Source organism: Aureobasidium subglaciale, assembly GCF_000721755.1.
Source record: "Aureobasidium subglaciale EXF-2481 unplaced genomic scaffold scaffold_21, whole genome shotgun sequence".
NCBI classification, from domain to species: Eukaryota; Fungi; Ascomycota; class Dothideomycetes; order Dothideales; family Saccotheciaceae; genus Aureobasidium; species Aureobasidium subglaciale.
Window position 1 is genome coordinate 36,786 of NW_013566974.1, and position 14,423 is coordinate 51,208.

The window sequence follows — 14,423 nt, forward strand, 5'->3', positions numbered from 1 at the left end:
ATTCTTACGATGCTGCGCCACATCTACGGCTACGATATTTAAAATGGACTCTGCCCTTACGTTTCCACAACGCTTCGTCTTCTTGCTGAAGACCCTTATGATCTCTGTCGAGTACGAGGTGTCTACTCTTACAAGATCTGCCGTCACAGAGCTAAACTGGGAACTCAACCTAACTATGTCGGAAAACCGCAAGGACAATTACTTTACATTTGTCAAAGGAGTCGCCAAGTTGTATAGTCTAAACGTCGGCCTGGACGAAGATCTGCTGGGTGCTACTATTATTTGCTGCACCTCGACGAAGACCGGATTGGCTTGGCTAGAAGTCATTGGAGCGACGAATGCCTCGGACATCGGCGGAAGATTCTATACACTCTTCTTGCAACATAGACTGAAATAACTGCGGAGGACTCCAAGTGGTAGCTGGGAAGCTAGTTGGACGGTACAAATGCTTCTGGGATAGAATAGATTCGGCTCACCGCAAGTAACAGGTTGAGGGTGTTGGAGTTACCTTATCATTTGAGCACAATCGCTCTTGCTGAGTATGAATTTCTGCGTGGCCTGCAGTTGTACAGATGGCAGAGTCCATACTTTTCTCCAGACCAAAAGGAATATCAAACACTTCTCTCATTTGCCCATATCCGTCTAATGCTTCCCACGACGATACGCTTCTTACTGAGTACTCATGTATCGATTTCCTTCTGAGAACATATCCTGGTCGTAGCTCTTCGCTCATCTAATCACTCAAACCCATGATTGAAGCAGAAGCTCGCCGATGAAGGAGTACTGCTGTGTAAAGATCTTGAAAGGGCGTATCCTCCCGCCAGGGCTGTACTTTCCTCGTCATGACAAATCTATATGGCTGTATGTTCGAGTCCTCGTACTTTTCGGGCGAAACACAGAGCTCACCTACCAGTTTGGTGATCGTGAGAAGGAGTGAAGTGTTTTCACAGTCTTGGACAATGAGATAGACGCCGATTAGAAAGTCCATGTGTTGCTCAGTACTGGAGTCAGGATTGACAGTGATGAGCCGGGTATAAATGTTCCCAAGCATGACGTTGATCGTATCCGAGCTGTGAACAGTAATGACATGTGCTTTACTACCTCGACCCTAGACCGGAGTCAATATTGTTCCAGTCAGAGATGGGACCGGATGAACTCATCGATCCATCACAGGTTGATCGCAGCGCTGCTGCTCAAACTGCTCTACGTGCAAGTAGATTGATTCCAAAACATTTAATTCACACGTCTGCGAGAAGATATTTCACGAAGAGGTCCGTGAGATTTGGGGAAGCATCAGCGTTGACAGCAGTTGTGAGCGATTGGGATGACCAACATTGGGTTGTGTTGTAGAGAGCCAATATGTTTTGATACCGCTTATGTGACCAGCTTCTCAGGCAATATCAAGTTCGAAGTGGGCAGATAACACATGGGCCAATGAACGAAGCAAGTATGCGCAGATCCGAGAGTCAAGGAGTGCGGTGCTGGAGATCTAAAGCGAGAGAGTAGTCATGTTTGCTCAGACACAAAAAATATCATGGGGAGGCGCAAAAGGAATTACACGACTCACCAAATCAAAAAGAGCAAACATTGGCATGCATGATTACTAGTGTCATATTTTGCAGGGTTTAAGGATCTCACAGCGTCCCCTCAGGTCCGATGGCTAGTAACCTGAGTCAGCATGGGGGGACTGTGCACGCTGTGAGGGAACGATCCCCGAGAAGACACTACCGCCTGTGAAGGCACCACCGACTGTTCGAACCCCTGAGACGCTACCGCCTTTTTGCCTTTTTGCACCAGTGTAGTAGACTGAGACCATTGATTGATATTTTGCTGGAGCTGTCCCTCACTCACTTACTCAGCGGCTTTTTCTCGATTTACCTTATCCTTTCTTCCCATCACCATCAAACATGTCATACTCTCCTAGTGTTGATCTCTCGCCACATTGTAATGACGGCTCAGTGAGACAGACTTCCACAAAAGCGGCTTGACTAAGGATAGTGTCGAGAAGTGCCAAGAGCATGACACATTTTCGACCCTGCTTTGCGAGACGTTTCAGCGCTCTGTGATCGTGAGTCTTCTCATGTCTCTACCGAGACGTCTTAGCAAGCGACCAGCAAGAGGATCTCACTCCTCGAAGACACTGGAGATATTCATATGCTGCTCCAACCAACCAAATCCATTAGCCTTCGATCAGCACATATGCACAACGCCATCAAGAATTCTCTCATCCGAAATTTCGTTTTCAGCAAAGAATACCGCAACCTTCCTCACAATCATGCAGAATTCAGCTGCTCTAGTTGGAATCATACATCTGTCCAGGACTGCGCATATCTGTCGGTTGATATCGTCACAGAGGCTTGGGACTCCAAAGTGGCTGGCGATCTCGTGGGTACTGAGCATTTGGTCGATGAAGTTCTCAACACCATGTTCGGCGGTGGAGGTTGTTGCATGGCCGTAGATGAAGCGGAGCACTTTGTGGACTGCTTCGACGTCGAGACTCTCTTCGATGGAGTAGGTCTTCTCTTGCAGAATTCGGGTGTTAGCAGATACAATTTGAAGGGCGGATTAAACGACGAACGGGATGTTCCCTAGTCCAGCGCTGGAAGACTGTCGATTTGCTAGCTAGGATTTGCTTGTGTCCGTAGAGATTCGGAGGGTTGCTAGAGAGGATGATCATGTGTGAGAGAGACTTGTCGTTGAAATAGCTAATAGGGCCTCCACCTTCGTGCTCCATCGCAAGTATCTGATGACTGAGCTCGGACAATGTCTTCGTTGAGAGGGATTTTATGCTTTGGATCCTGTTTGCTACTTATAATTGCCTGTCAAAGGAGGTGGTTTGATCGATGCCTAGCAATCATGTGGTCTACGAAGAGGAAGGCGGCCGCTTTCTCGACTTGCGAAGATGAGCGTTAGACCATCTTTTTACCTGTATAGGGAACTTTTTTGATGCCAAAGCGGCATCGACTGATTTCAACGACCATGCATACGGTCTTCATCGGGATTGAATCTGCGACTGACGTCACATCGGAAGGTTGACCATGTCCTAAACATCATCACTAGTTCAGTCATGAACCAACTTTCATATGCACTGTCCTGCTGATGTGCGAGAATCGTGGACTGCTGCTGAGTACATAGCTAAAGTCATTCCACCTTCGAGTGGTGTAGACTTTCAGATGGTTCAGATTATAACTTCGGTCACAAGGCAAAGCATAAAGTCAGACTTGACAATGCGAAGACAGGTTACGTAAGAAGTGATGTTGTGTGTGAGCAGACCACACACATGCTCTCGCAGACCAAGGTATCCGGAGTGCTAAGCTCTGGGTGTGAAGAAAGGATTAATGCAACACAAAGCTCGTTGGCAGAGACGAAAGAAGTAAAATTGCGCAGAATTGTTCTGCATATTGCACCAGCTGCTTGGCTACGGGCCTGCGATTTGCTGGGGACGGTGTTGCGGCTATTAAGTCGTCCGAATGGCCCGCTGGAAAGAAGTCATTGAACATAGTGGGAGTCGTTGATGCCTTCCAGCTTTCATCAACCGAGCGTGTGGTTTGGGTATTAAATCGGACAAGATTGGAGCCGAGACATTTTTGTGTCGAACGAGAGTGTCGGTCATGGTATCAGTGGCGACGGCGAGGGCGTTTAGCGTGAGAGTAAGTGCGAGGAATGAACTCGAGTCTTTCGGATGACGACCAAGGCTCATTTCGGTAGATACCGGCAGGCTTTGATAACTTCGTCCAAGTCTTCAACAGCCTACCCCCAAAGACATCCACACGACCCAAGATAGCAGAAATCTCAAGCCTCATTTCAAGAACGCGTAAGCCTGGTTCATCACCTGCACATATCTCCACAACAGCGTCCATGAGTGCTTGATCTGCGATCTGTGAATTGGTGTAGAAGTCTGCAGTCTTCGAGATGATGGCGCGGAAGCTCTCGATATCAGCTCTATCCCGGAGAGGCTTGAGCTGAGGCAGGAGCGAGACGATTGTGGTAGTGACAAAATCGCTGAGCGAAGGAACGTCGTATTCGTTGGCGATGAGAAAGAGGTCGAATAGGAAGTCGACACGGGCGGTCTTGTTACACAGATCAGGATAAGACGTCAAAAGTGTCCATTGGAATCTTGAAGATTCCATCTAGCTATGCATATCAAACACTGCCCTTCAGACGATGCGCAGGATGAGTGGCTGTCATAAGTTTTTTTTATTGTGAGCGGGGAGACGCTCATCACCGCGGTTGGACATGTAATCTGAGTGTTTAATATGCTCGAACGGTTCCTTGAGCTCGGGGAAGTTGATACTCATGTTGTTGTCCAAGCGTAGCGTGCTGTCTCATCGCAACACAACAACCCGCGGTCCTCCAGCACATCCATGTCAGTGAAGATATTCACCTACAAGCTACTCTACAGCATTCGCTCGACATTGTGCATATTGCTCACAAGACACTGAAAGCCACCTTGGTGTACCAGCGATGAGTATCTCGATAGCAGGATGCCCATTCGTCCTCGTAGGAAATTCACTTGGTAGGACTGTACCACCGCATGCGCGAGCAGACTTTCAGAACTCATAGTACTGCTGACGCTCAGGAACATTTTACCCGCCGTCGATTGATCAGAGAGCGTGATGTCTGAGTGCTCAGAGACAACTTCCGTCGGCTCCCTGCGGAAGCCGACTAGCTGACATGATATAACAGATTTTAGAGATGATGCAAAATGCTGGCGCGGCTGACTTATACGGTATTACGTCCGTACAAGTCTTGTCGATCGGTCTCTGACTACACAGTCTGCCCCGAGTCTTTTTCGGCGGTGATGCGGAGGTTGGAGATGGAGGTGGTAGAGTTTGGAAGCGCAAACCAAGAAGACGCAGGGCTACAAAACCGTGCTCGCAGATCTGACGTTCTGCAGGCACGTGGTCGTATTGATAGCTTTTGGGTCTTGACGATGCAAATCCAGATTTCCACATTTTCCAGGGCAAGAGCGGGAGCATGACAAGTGGGTTACGGTAGAGAGAAACGGTCGATAAGGCTGGGACTGAGGGCAAGACGGCGACTGGGGGTATCGGCTCTCGAGCCTGCCATGACGAGATGGCTGCTGAAGCCTCACGTCGAAAGTCGCGACTCCTGCGTAGACAGTTGACGGAAACTCAAAGGTAAGACGCAACAGTTCAATGGAAGTAAAGCCAGTTCGCAGAATGAGTTTGACGAGAAAAGAGTTTGATTGCCCATAAGCCGTTGAACAAGAAATGTCAAGGTCGCGTGTGAAAGGTAAAAGGCTTGACTCGAGCAGACTTTTGAAACGGCAAAAGCGCCGGAAACGTGGTAAGCACAAGACGGAGTCGCAACGGTTTCTCGTGACTAAAGTGAGCCGATTGGCGCGACCGAATGCAGTGCATCCAGGTGGGAATTATGTCGGTCTATGAGCCAAGGGCAGCTCGAGTTTTCTAGACAGGCGGTGACGATGTGGGCGATGGAAGGATGTGGTGGATGGATGGAAGAATGGAAGGAGGGTGGACGAAGGGCTGTTCGGTTGCCGGTAGCCGGTGTTTCGAAAGTCCGCCGCATCCAACGGTCATTACTGCCTCCTGGAGGAAGGAAGCAGCGACGAATTGGCAGCGTTAATCCTGTCGTTGCCAGACCCCCTATCCACCATTCTGCTAACAATTCTTCACCATCAAAAACATCCGAAATTCTTTCTGACATCAGCATGGAACTCCTTGGTCACGGAGTCATTGCCAAGGGCTAGAAGTCAAATTCTGGTGCAGGAGTGCCCATGCTTCACCCGATCCACTTTCGGGAGACGGTTAGATTCGTACCAGTGTACTAGCTGCGACCCGAAGAAGAGCACTCGAATTGGGAAGACGTACGGCTGGTAAGCCGGCCATGGAGATGATAGATAGGTAGGCGGATGGCTTGTCGCCCTCGTTGTCAGTCATCTGTTTTTTTTTTTACTGAAGCTGGTCGACTGGACGATCTAACGGACGCGCATAACGCCAAAATCAGAGCTGGCGAGATACATGAAGTTTTGTGGCGCGGCTGATGCAGAGTTCCGGCCTTCTACGTTTGTACCATCGCGCACCTGAAACGCAGACCAAAGTAAAGGCCGTCGCATCCTTGGTCAGCTGGAGACTTGCGGACTTGTTTATGAGCCTGTCATCGCCAGTATCGTCCGTCTAGACACTGCGCAGTATGACGGCACCTCCATCTTCTTCTTCCGCACATGGAGCAGTCTTTACAGCAGCTTCGTCGCCCGTCATGAACTACGCCAATTCAATTACCAGCGACGCTCCATCCCTTGCCTCGGCAACGGCCTTCAACACAACTCCATCCTTCGTCAGCAGCGTCAAGCCTGCGCCCGAGTACATATCTATTTCTAGTGCATCGCAGTTGGCCACCGACGTGGCAGACGCCCGCGCCGACGAAGAGCAGACATGGCGACTCCATCACAGAGCGACCGTCGCCGAGAGCGCCGTCGCTTCCATCAACCAATTCCTCGATCGCCAGCTCTTTGAGTACATCAACGTCGCCCGAAGCACCACCCTTCACGCTCTGAAGCCTGCCGTCACCGAAGTGCTCAAAAAAAACCTCGCAAGAGACGCAATCGCCAGCGCCCAAGACAACCTCGAAGATCTTCTCGCTCTGCAGGCAGACGACGAGCTCAACGATCATGTCGGCCCCGCAAGCCAGAGCGGCGCCCGATCCAACCTCGAATTCACATGGAAGAGATCGCGTCTGAGAGTCATGATGCGCACGGAAAAGAGCGACTTTGACATTGACGACGATGAGCGCTACGTGCGTGAGGAGGGCTTGAACACAACCTTTTCAGAAACCGCCGGCGTCATCAGTCTGGCTTCTGAGATCTTCTTGGCCGGCGTGCTCGACTATCTAGGCGAGATGGTCATCACAATGGCTTCACAGAACGCCCTGGCTCGCATCCAACGGGCGGCCGCCACGACGTCTCTGCCCGAGAACAGCGACGACGTCACATACATCCTCGTTGAAGACACTGATCTGGAAAGAGCCATTCTCAATTCACCTCTCGACCGCCAGTGGCGTGCTTGGAAGAAGTCTGTTCGCCTCCTCAATCGAGTTTCTCAGCAGAGTCATTCGGCCGCGAACAGCCCTACCATCTTCCGCCGTGGCAGCCTCTGGGATCGCTTCCCTGACCTTCCCGAGAACAACTACCCTGAGCATGTTCTGGCCTCAAACATCCCCCTGCCCGAGAACCAACGCGATGTTGATGAGATAGAAGTCCCAGGACTTGCCAAAGATCCAGATCGCCCAGACTCTGCTCAGCAATCTCGTGACCACCCTCGAGAGTATCGCCCACAAAGTGCTGGTTTTGGCAGTACCCGCCAGTTCCGATCCGACACTCTTGCCAAATCTCGACCCTTCTCGGTGCCTCTGCCCATAACGACTCCTCTCGTTGAGGCTCCAGGAGCTTGGCCCGCCGATACTCCGGTCGCAGAAATTGCCAATCCCACTTCGCGCTTCGCCGAGGGAGAAGCCGGGGAAGGTTTGCCCAGCGTTCAGATGCACGGATCTGAGAGACCGGAGTCAAGAGATAGCGCACACACTGAGAAGGCTTCTATCTCATCACAGCCCACCAGTTTCGGTGATCGTGTATCCGCCATGAGGGTAGTTCAGCGACCTAAGAGACTCGCCATCTACGGTCCCTCATCAGCTAGATACACGCAAGCATTCAATCTCTCGCAAGAAGGCTTGGAGCTTGCAGCAGAGTTGGACCGTCCTTTCAGTCCAGAAGACTTCCTGGCAAGCCGCAACTTGAGTGGCTCACACTCGGGTTTGACTCCGACATCTGCTGGAAGCAAGTCTCATTCTCTCGAGCCGCCCGCAGAACTTTCTGCCGAGACCTTTATGGAGTTAGATAGCGGTAGTGATGCACAAAGCGAACCAGAGCCGATCGTGCACACTGCGGGCAGTTCACCCAATTTACCTACAAGTCCATTGGCAAGACAGTTTCCTGGTCTTGGCATCTCGAGGACCGGCTCCGACGCCTCGTCAAAACGTGAAAGGACGCCTATCTACGAACAACGCGTCTCGGCCGATTTCATGAAGACCAGGCGAACATCCAAACTTACGGATCCAGATTCAAACAGCCCTGGTGACAGAGGTAGCTTGCGACAGATTTCCACAACATCCAACAGACAAAGCTTGGACGAGAGAAGGAAACTTCCCACCACATCAATGACCTCGGAACAAGACTTCGATGCTCTCCTTCGAAGAGACGAGACCATCAAGTACACATTGACTCCCGAGACTGTTCGGGATTCGGATCGACCCTGGAGTCCCCAAGCAAAGAGGAAGCAAGCATTTGGATCAAACTCGAGAGAAAGTATCAAGAAGGACAGCGATGCACAGTCCGTGCGCTCGAACCGAAGTGCGACGTGGTCTCTTGGAGGAGCAAAGGAAAAGAAGGAGTCCAAGGCAGTCGAAGACACCAGACGCAAAGCATCCATCAGTCGCCCGACACCCCAAAACTTGCATGCTCTCCCTTCTGGTCAGGTTGCACGCGAGCCTGTTATGCAGACCGAGTCGACTAGAGACTTCGCTGACTTCATTCGATCGACTGGGCCAGACAAGGAGCCAGACCTTGTCGTACCTGGTCTAGCCGCACGCCGCAGCCTGACATCAATTCGAGCTACTGCCCAAGCACAAGCTTCGAGTGCTAGAGATGCTCCGCCTGTGCCAAAACCGGCCAATGCTGGCGGGAAGTATATTCCAAGAAGCCCTCTTGGACCGCAAGCCAAACGCTCAGGCAACAGACCAAGTTTGACTGCAAGGGGAGCCACAGGGTCATCCGATAACAACAGTGACCTGATTGACTTCATCCGCGGTGGCCCGCCTGGTCCGAATGGTAAGGCTCGCGTTCCTAATCACATCGCTCCTTTTGCAGACTGGGAAGGAGGCGATGTTCGAACTACGATCACTGGCGCGTCCGAAGCACCCCAAAACCCGAACGTGAACAGGCCCATGACTTCTTCCACGTCTGACTCACGCACTGGTCTCCTAATGAGTGGACCGGCTACGCCCAATTATGGTAGTGGCAACACGCCGAAGTTGCCTATGTCACCATTGACTCAACCAAGCTCTCCAGCACTGAATCTTGTTCTTCCCAGTACGCGACCCATCGTAGGCAGCGATGGCCGCACGAGAAGCAGAGTGAAGGATCCCTACGCTATTCCTGACGACTCTGACGAGGATGATGATGAGGAAGACATGCTCGCTGCTTTACCGCGTTCCAACAACAGCAGCGGTGCAGTCGCAGGTGCGCAGCAACCTCGTGCTAGCTCTGTCACCAGTGCGCACTCTTCTGCTGGGCGCTCACCTGCCTTGAGCAATGGCAACACTCCCACTCTGTCACCCAATCCAGGATATGCTCACAGTGTCAACAGTACTCGCTCTGTGACCTCAACATCTGCTGTGCGCCCTGCACATATTACCTCGCAGATCTCAAGTGGTTACGTGCCGCGAAGTAACAAGCCTAAGATGGAAGTTCGCTCAGCTGGTGTCGTGAGAAATGCTAGGCTGGATCCATTTCACTCATCTGGAACTAGCGACCTGGCAGACTTCCTGATGTCATCTGGACCACCAGAGCCCACTCAAAGGCAAGCTCCAGCGCCTGCCATGGGCAGAGGTGGCAAGCCCGAAAAGGCAGAGAAGAAGAAGACCAAGTTTTGGCAACGCAAGACAACCTATGTCGATATGCCTTGATCATGAGCTTCTACGCCTTGCTCGCTCCTTAATTCTATGCTCCAGGATACACCTGGATTCTCTTCTTGTACATGTTTGAGTTTATCTCGACGGATAATTTTAGCACAGTCAGTAGCGCGTAGCGCAAAGTGCAAGCCAAAGAATGGCGGCTGATCAGGTTCCAGAGTGGTCATACAGTAAAGCTTGCCGATCCACAAGACTTCTAAGTAGACGGAAAGGCTACGTCGACGCATTCTGGAAGCTTTTCTCAGTATGAAACGGATGGGGAGGAAGGTTTCTGCGATTAATTTTTTGCACTTTTTTCCATGGGCGCAGTTGGATACCCCTTTGTTCAGTCGTACAGGATAGACATCATGTCGTTTGATAATTTCCCGCCACACCCCTCCCGTGAAAGACGTGCTTCGTTTATTAGAGAAAGTGAATGTCAGACTAAGCAGCGACGATGGTCACGATGCGAGACACTTCGGTGACGTAAGAGACCCTGTCTCTCGGGAGATCTGCGGGCCGTGGCACGGTGAAACGCGCAAGCCTCGAACCTACCACTTCAACATCCTGGACGTACATGGCAATGCAATACTTGTATACGAAGTGCCTTGCCAGGCAGACGTGACGGGAGAGTTCTGGCTGTCAACATGTGTCGCTATATGTAAGCTAAAGTCAAGCTTGCCACGCCTTGCTGTCAAGCCAAATCAGGCGCTCAATGCGGACGGCCTGAATGCAAGAAGGATCTTTTGCTTTGACGACAGTAAGTTGGAAGAATGGTAGGGTTTGGTTTCAGGCCTCCCCGCACGTTCATCTGGGTGTGTGGATCATCAGTCATTTTCCAATGTTTCTTGGTTACTTAGATTAACTGCACTGCTTTACCCCGGTAGCCGGGACGAGTTACGAACAGCAGTGCCAGCCCTTTACTCGGTTTCATCGGAAGAATCTTTGCTCGTCTGCAGTAGCCAACTCTATCGGTGTCGATGCGACGTCTTTCTCGGCTACGAGAGCTCATTGTGAATGTCTGTTGCATATTTGGGACAGTACTGGCGCAAGAGATCTTGAAGCTTCAGTCAGACATCCAGGGCAGGAATGTCAGCCACCCGTTGGACTACACATGTCATCGCCAGGCAGTGGTACGCCTACACGACTGACTCAATCCTCGGATCGTGATACTACGAGGCGTAGGAGGCTCAGCAAGAAGTCGCATGCACGTATGCGTAGGGCATCATTGTGCATGTAGTTGCTCGGTCGAAGAATGACTCGCAAAGACAGCTGCCATGTGTAACGCCACGTTATCATCATTCGTTCTTTGGTAGCTCGTTCCCCTACCACCACCTGTCTCGAGCACACCATGTCGGATACGTTTCTCCTGACAACGAGCTAAACTCTTTGCAAGACCAGATCAATAACGCGCACTCGCGATGACCGCGTCCATGGACGCATATAGCCTTGCTCGAACGCCTCTTACGAGCTTTTCCGTTTCATCCACCAAATCTACTTCTCCACCCCAACCACCTGTACGGCTACATCATTCTGGCTTACATCGGCCATAATCTCCGCAAATCGAGGCTGATTCACATCCGAGGCTGTCCGGTTGAGTCCATTCTGAAGCATTTTCTCCGAGTATATAAAGGCGGGAAGTCTTGGTCGCAATGTCCTCCAGACCTAGTCTCATCAGGTCGCATACTTCGACGTACAGTCAAATTGGCAGCAAAGATCCCGACGCCGCCATGTCCCAACCGCAGTATCCTCCGACTACACCTTCGTCGCAGAAGTCGAATAGACAGCTCGGCTATGATCCCAATACGCCGAACGGGACAGGAGTACCACTTTTACACACTTCGCCATCGCAAGAACTACCAGCTCAAGCGAGATTCATGTCGCCTCCTCCGGCGATTTCTGGCTCTCGTCCTCCCACTGCTGCTGGTGCTCCCTCGACTGCAGTCATTCCACGTCCAGGTACCGCTCAGACAGTACACCCAAGAGAACGCTCGATGAGTCAATCTGGCACTCAATCATACTGGGGTCCGCTGCCTCGAGGCTATAACAACGAAAGCTACGATATGGGCCGACCAAACTTTTACAAGCGTCATTCCTACAACGACTACGGAGATATGGGTGCGCCTCAGATGGCAATTGAAGACAATGATACGCAAGCTCTGGAGCCAAATCCCAGAGCTCACAAACAGGCTTCTATCGATCCTTTCCCTACTGACGTTCAGCGTATTCCTGTCAACGCCGACAGTCCATTACATCAGATGAACAACCAATATGTTCGTCGTGCGCCGTCTGACTCGTTCAGAAGTTTACGCTACGATACTAAGAAACGCTCATATCGCTTTGAGAATCTCTCAGACATTGAAAGCGAAGGTCCTCGCGGCGGTGGTGGTAAAGCAGGCAGTTTCTACAACAATGGCCGCTCCACCCCGGTTGAAGAAGTTCTTAGACTGCCATTGATCTGGTGGATGAACTCAACAGCCAAGAATCGTTTGTCCTACCTACACATACACTCCTATCAACGTATCGCTAACAGAGATCCTCTCAGACTTTGTAGCCATGATAGGTGAATTTGTCGGCACGACAATGTTTCTCTTCTTCGCCTTTGCCGGTACACAAGTTGCCAATATCGGCACTGCAGAGACCACGACAACCACGAATGCAACTAACGGCTTCTCTCCTATCGTCCTCATGTATACCGCTGTGTCCTTCGGCTTCTCCCTCATGGTAAACGTCTGGATCTTCTTCCGCATCTCCGGCGGCCTCTTCAACCCCGCCGTCACTCTTGCTATGGTTATGGTAAAGTCCCTAGATTACGTTCGCGGCTCTCTTCTCTTTCTGGCACAAATCTCGGGCAGTCTCTTGGCTTCAGTGCTTGTGAGGGCACTCTTCCCAACCCCATTGAATGTTCGCACGACATTGAGCGAAGGGACGAGCAGAGCGAGAGGAGTCTTCATCGAAGCCATCTTGACCGCAGAACTGGTGTTTACAATCTTCATGCTCGCCAAGGAAAAGCATAGAGCTACATACATGGCTCCCGTAGGCATCGGCCTCGCCCTCTTCATCGCAGAATTGGTCGGTGTGTTTTACACCGGTGGCTCCCTCAATCCAGCTAGATCATTTGGTCCTTGCGCTGTCACTGGTGTTTGGGATAGTGAACGTAAGTTTTTCCCCTGTCGCTAGTCGAAGTTGTGGCATTTGATGGGGATCTTGGGATAAACGCTAATAATAAGCAATAGACTGGATTTATTGGCTTGGCCCTGCATTGGGAGCGCTTATTGCGGTGGTGTTTTATAAGTTTATCAAGATTTTGGAGTATGAGATTGCGAATCCGGGCCAGGACGCTGCGCATGAGGATGAGCAGGTGCCTCAAAGTCGCGATGGGTTTTTGAGGAAGAAGGATGAGGAAGCGTGATTCGAGGCAGAAGAGGCTTGGAGGTATGAATGAGACTGAAAGATAATATGTATCTGTAATGAATAGAGAAGTAGAATGAATGCGACGCAATGCTATGATTATCTTCTTGCTGTTTCTCTGAGGGTGTTGTCAACCATCAGCTCTGGCAAAACAGTATCCGGTGCATTGCATGAGTAAAACTGACTTGGACAGAAAATCTCAAGCGCAGTCTTTCCTCGAGTCATAAGTTATGTAATCATCACTATGATTCTCTTCGCATCGTGCCCGAACCGCATTGAATCCTCGAATGTAATACTGCTCGACTGACTCAAATAATCGTATCAAGGTTTGAGACGTGATATGGCAGTACGGGTCGCTGTCTCAACAACATTTCCAAACGTCGGTCTCTGCGACTGTCCTCTTACCTTGCAGCATTGCGACTATGCCATCGTCGACTGCGAACGTGGGACAAGCGATGGTCTCGAAGAAGACCTCTGTCGTCGAGAGTCGAGGCGGCAGCACGATTCGTTCAGGCGGGGCTTCGTAAGCTGGGAGAGCTAGTCGTGGACGACTGAGATGAGAAGCAGCTAGCGCCTCAGATATATATATATATATATATATGTATATCGAGAGGTGGGCAAAAGACAACAAATGGAATATATCAGTAAGCTCTCATCAAGCTTGCGATCATCTTCGTCTTGAGGAAGCCGCACTGGACGAATTTTGAGCAAAAGCAAGCAGCAGTTTCGTATGTCCTTGCCACCTCGGGTAAAGGAGCCAGCATGTCTTGTCAATGACTTCATCGAGCAAGCAGTGCAAGATGTGTACAATTTGCCTTCCCAGTAATAGCGTATCGGCAGGAAGTGAAGATCGAAAGGTGTGACTAAGTTTGTGGAGTATCCAGAAATAACGGCCTCGAGAGTTCGCACATATAAGGCAGACTCGATTGGCAGCTACGATTTGTTGGGAGAATTCCAGACCATAGTGTTGAACAGCATGGGTCTAGCAGCGAAGTCTTTAAAGGTGCCATGGCCGGTAACCATGAATTACATAGCTTATATGATAGCTGCAAACTGTTGAACAGTACCTCCTGAGATGGTGCAGCTCAGATTTAGTCGCTACGGATGTATTGTTCCGGCCAGACGCACAAGGAAGTTGGCGGCGGTCAGACTAAAGACACAAGATCTGTGTGCCTACCGAATGCAGCAGTGCAGGTCATCTCGCAGAGACCAGAAAGCTCCAGCAGTATATATATGGGAAAAGGAGATGACAGAAGCCATTTTATGGGAACGCGACTGCGACTTGGACAATCGGAAAGCAAGGA

At 50.7% G+C, this 14,423-nt stretch overlaps 3 protein-coding genes across 3 annotated transcripts; 2 read left to right on the forward strand and 1 right to left on the reverse strand.

The window, feature by feature from the left end:
- Positions 1-3,617: 3,617 nt before the first annotated feature.
- Positions 3,618-4,130, reverse strand: AUEXF2481DRAFT_32042 (uncharacterized protein; the record flags this gene model as incomplete). Its single annotated transcript, XM_013485491.1, has 1 exon — positions 3,618-4,130. The coding sequence occupies one exon, from the start codon at positions 4,128-4,130 to the stop codon at positions 3,618-3,620; it is 513 nt and encodes a 170-aa protein (XP_013340945.1).
- Positions 4,131-5,981: 1,851 nt separating this feature from the next.
- On the forward strand, positions 5,982-10,097 carry AUEXF2481DRAFT_42888 (uncharacterized protein). The gene has a single exon (XM_013485512.1). It carries the CDS (start codon positions 6,178-6,180, stop codon positions 9,721-9,723), a length of 3,546 nt encoding a protein of 1,181 aa, XP_013340966.1. The 5' UTR covers positions 5,982-6,177; the 3' UTR covers positions 9,724-10,097.
- A 2,140-nt stretch (positions 10,098-12,237) lies between these two features.
- Positions 12,238-13,120, forward strand: AUEXF2481DRAFT_68594 (uncharacterized protein; the record flags this gene model as incomplete). The annotated part of the gene is made up of 2 exons (XM_013485573.1): positions 12,238-12,859; positions 12,939-13,120. Coding segments are annotated over 2 exons (804 nt in total), but the record flags the coding sequence as incomplete, so codon positions are not given.
- Positions 13,121-14,423: the final 1,303 nt, after the last annotated feature.

Bases quoted from the DNA above. Each gene is read 5' to 3' on its own strand.
- AUEXF2481DRAFT_42888 (XM_013485512.1), top strand. From the start codon at position 6,178: ATGACGGCACCTCCATCTTCTTCTTCCGCACATGGAGCAGTCTTTACA.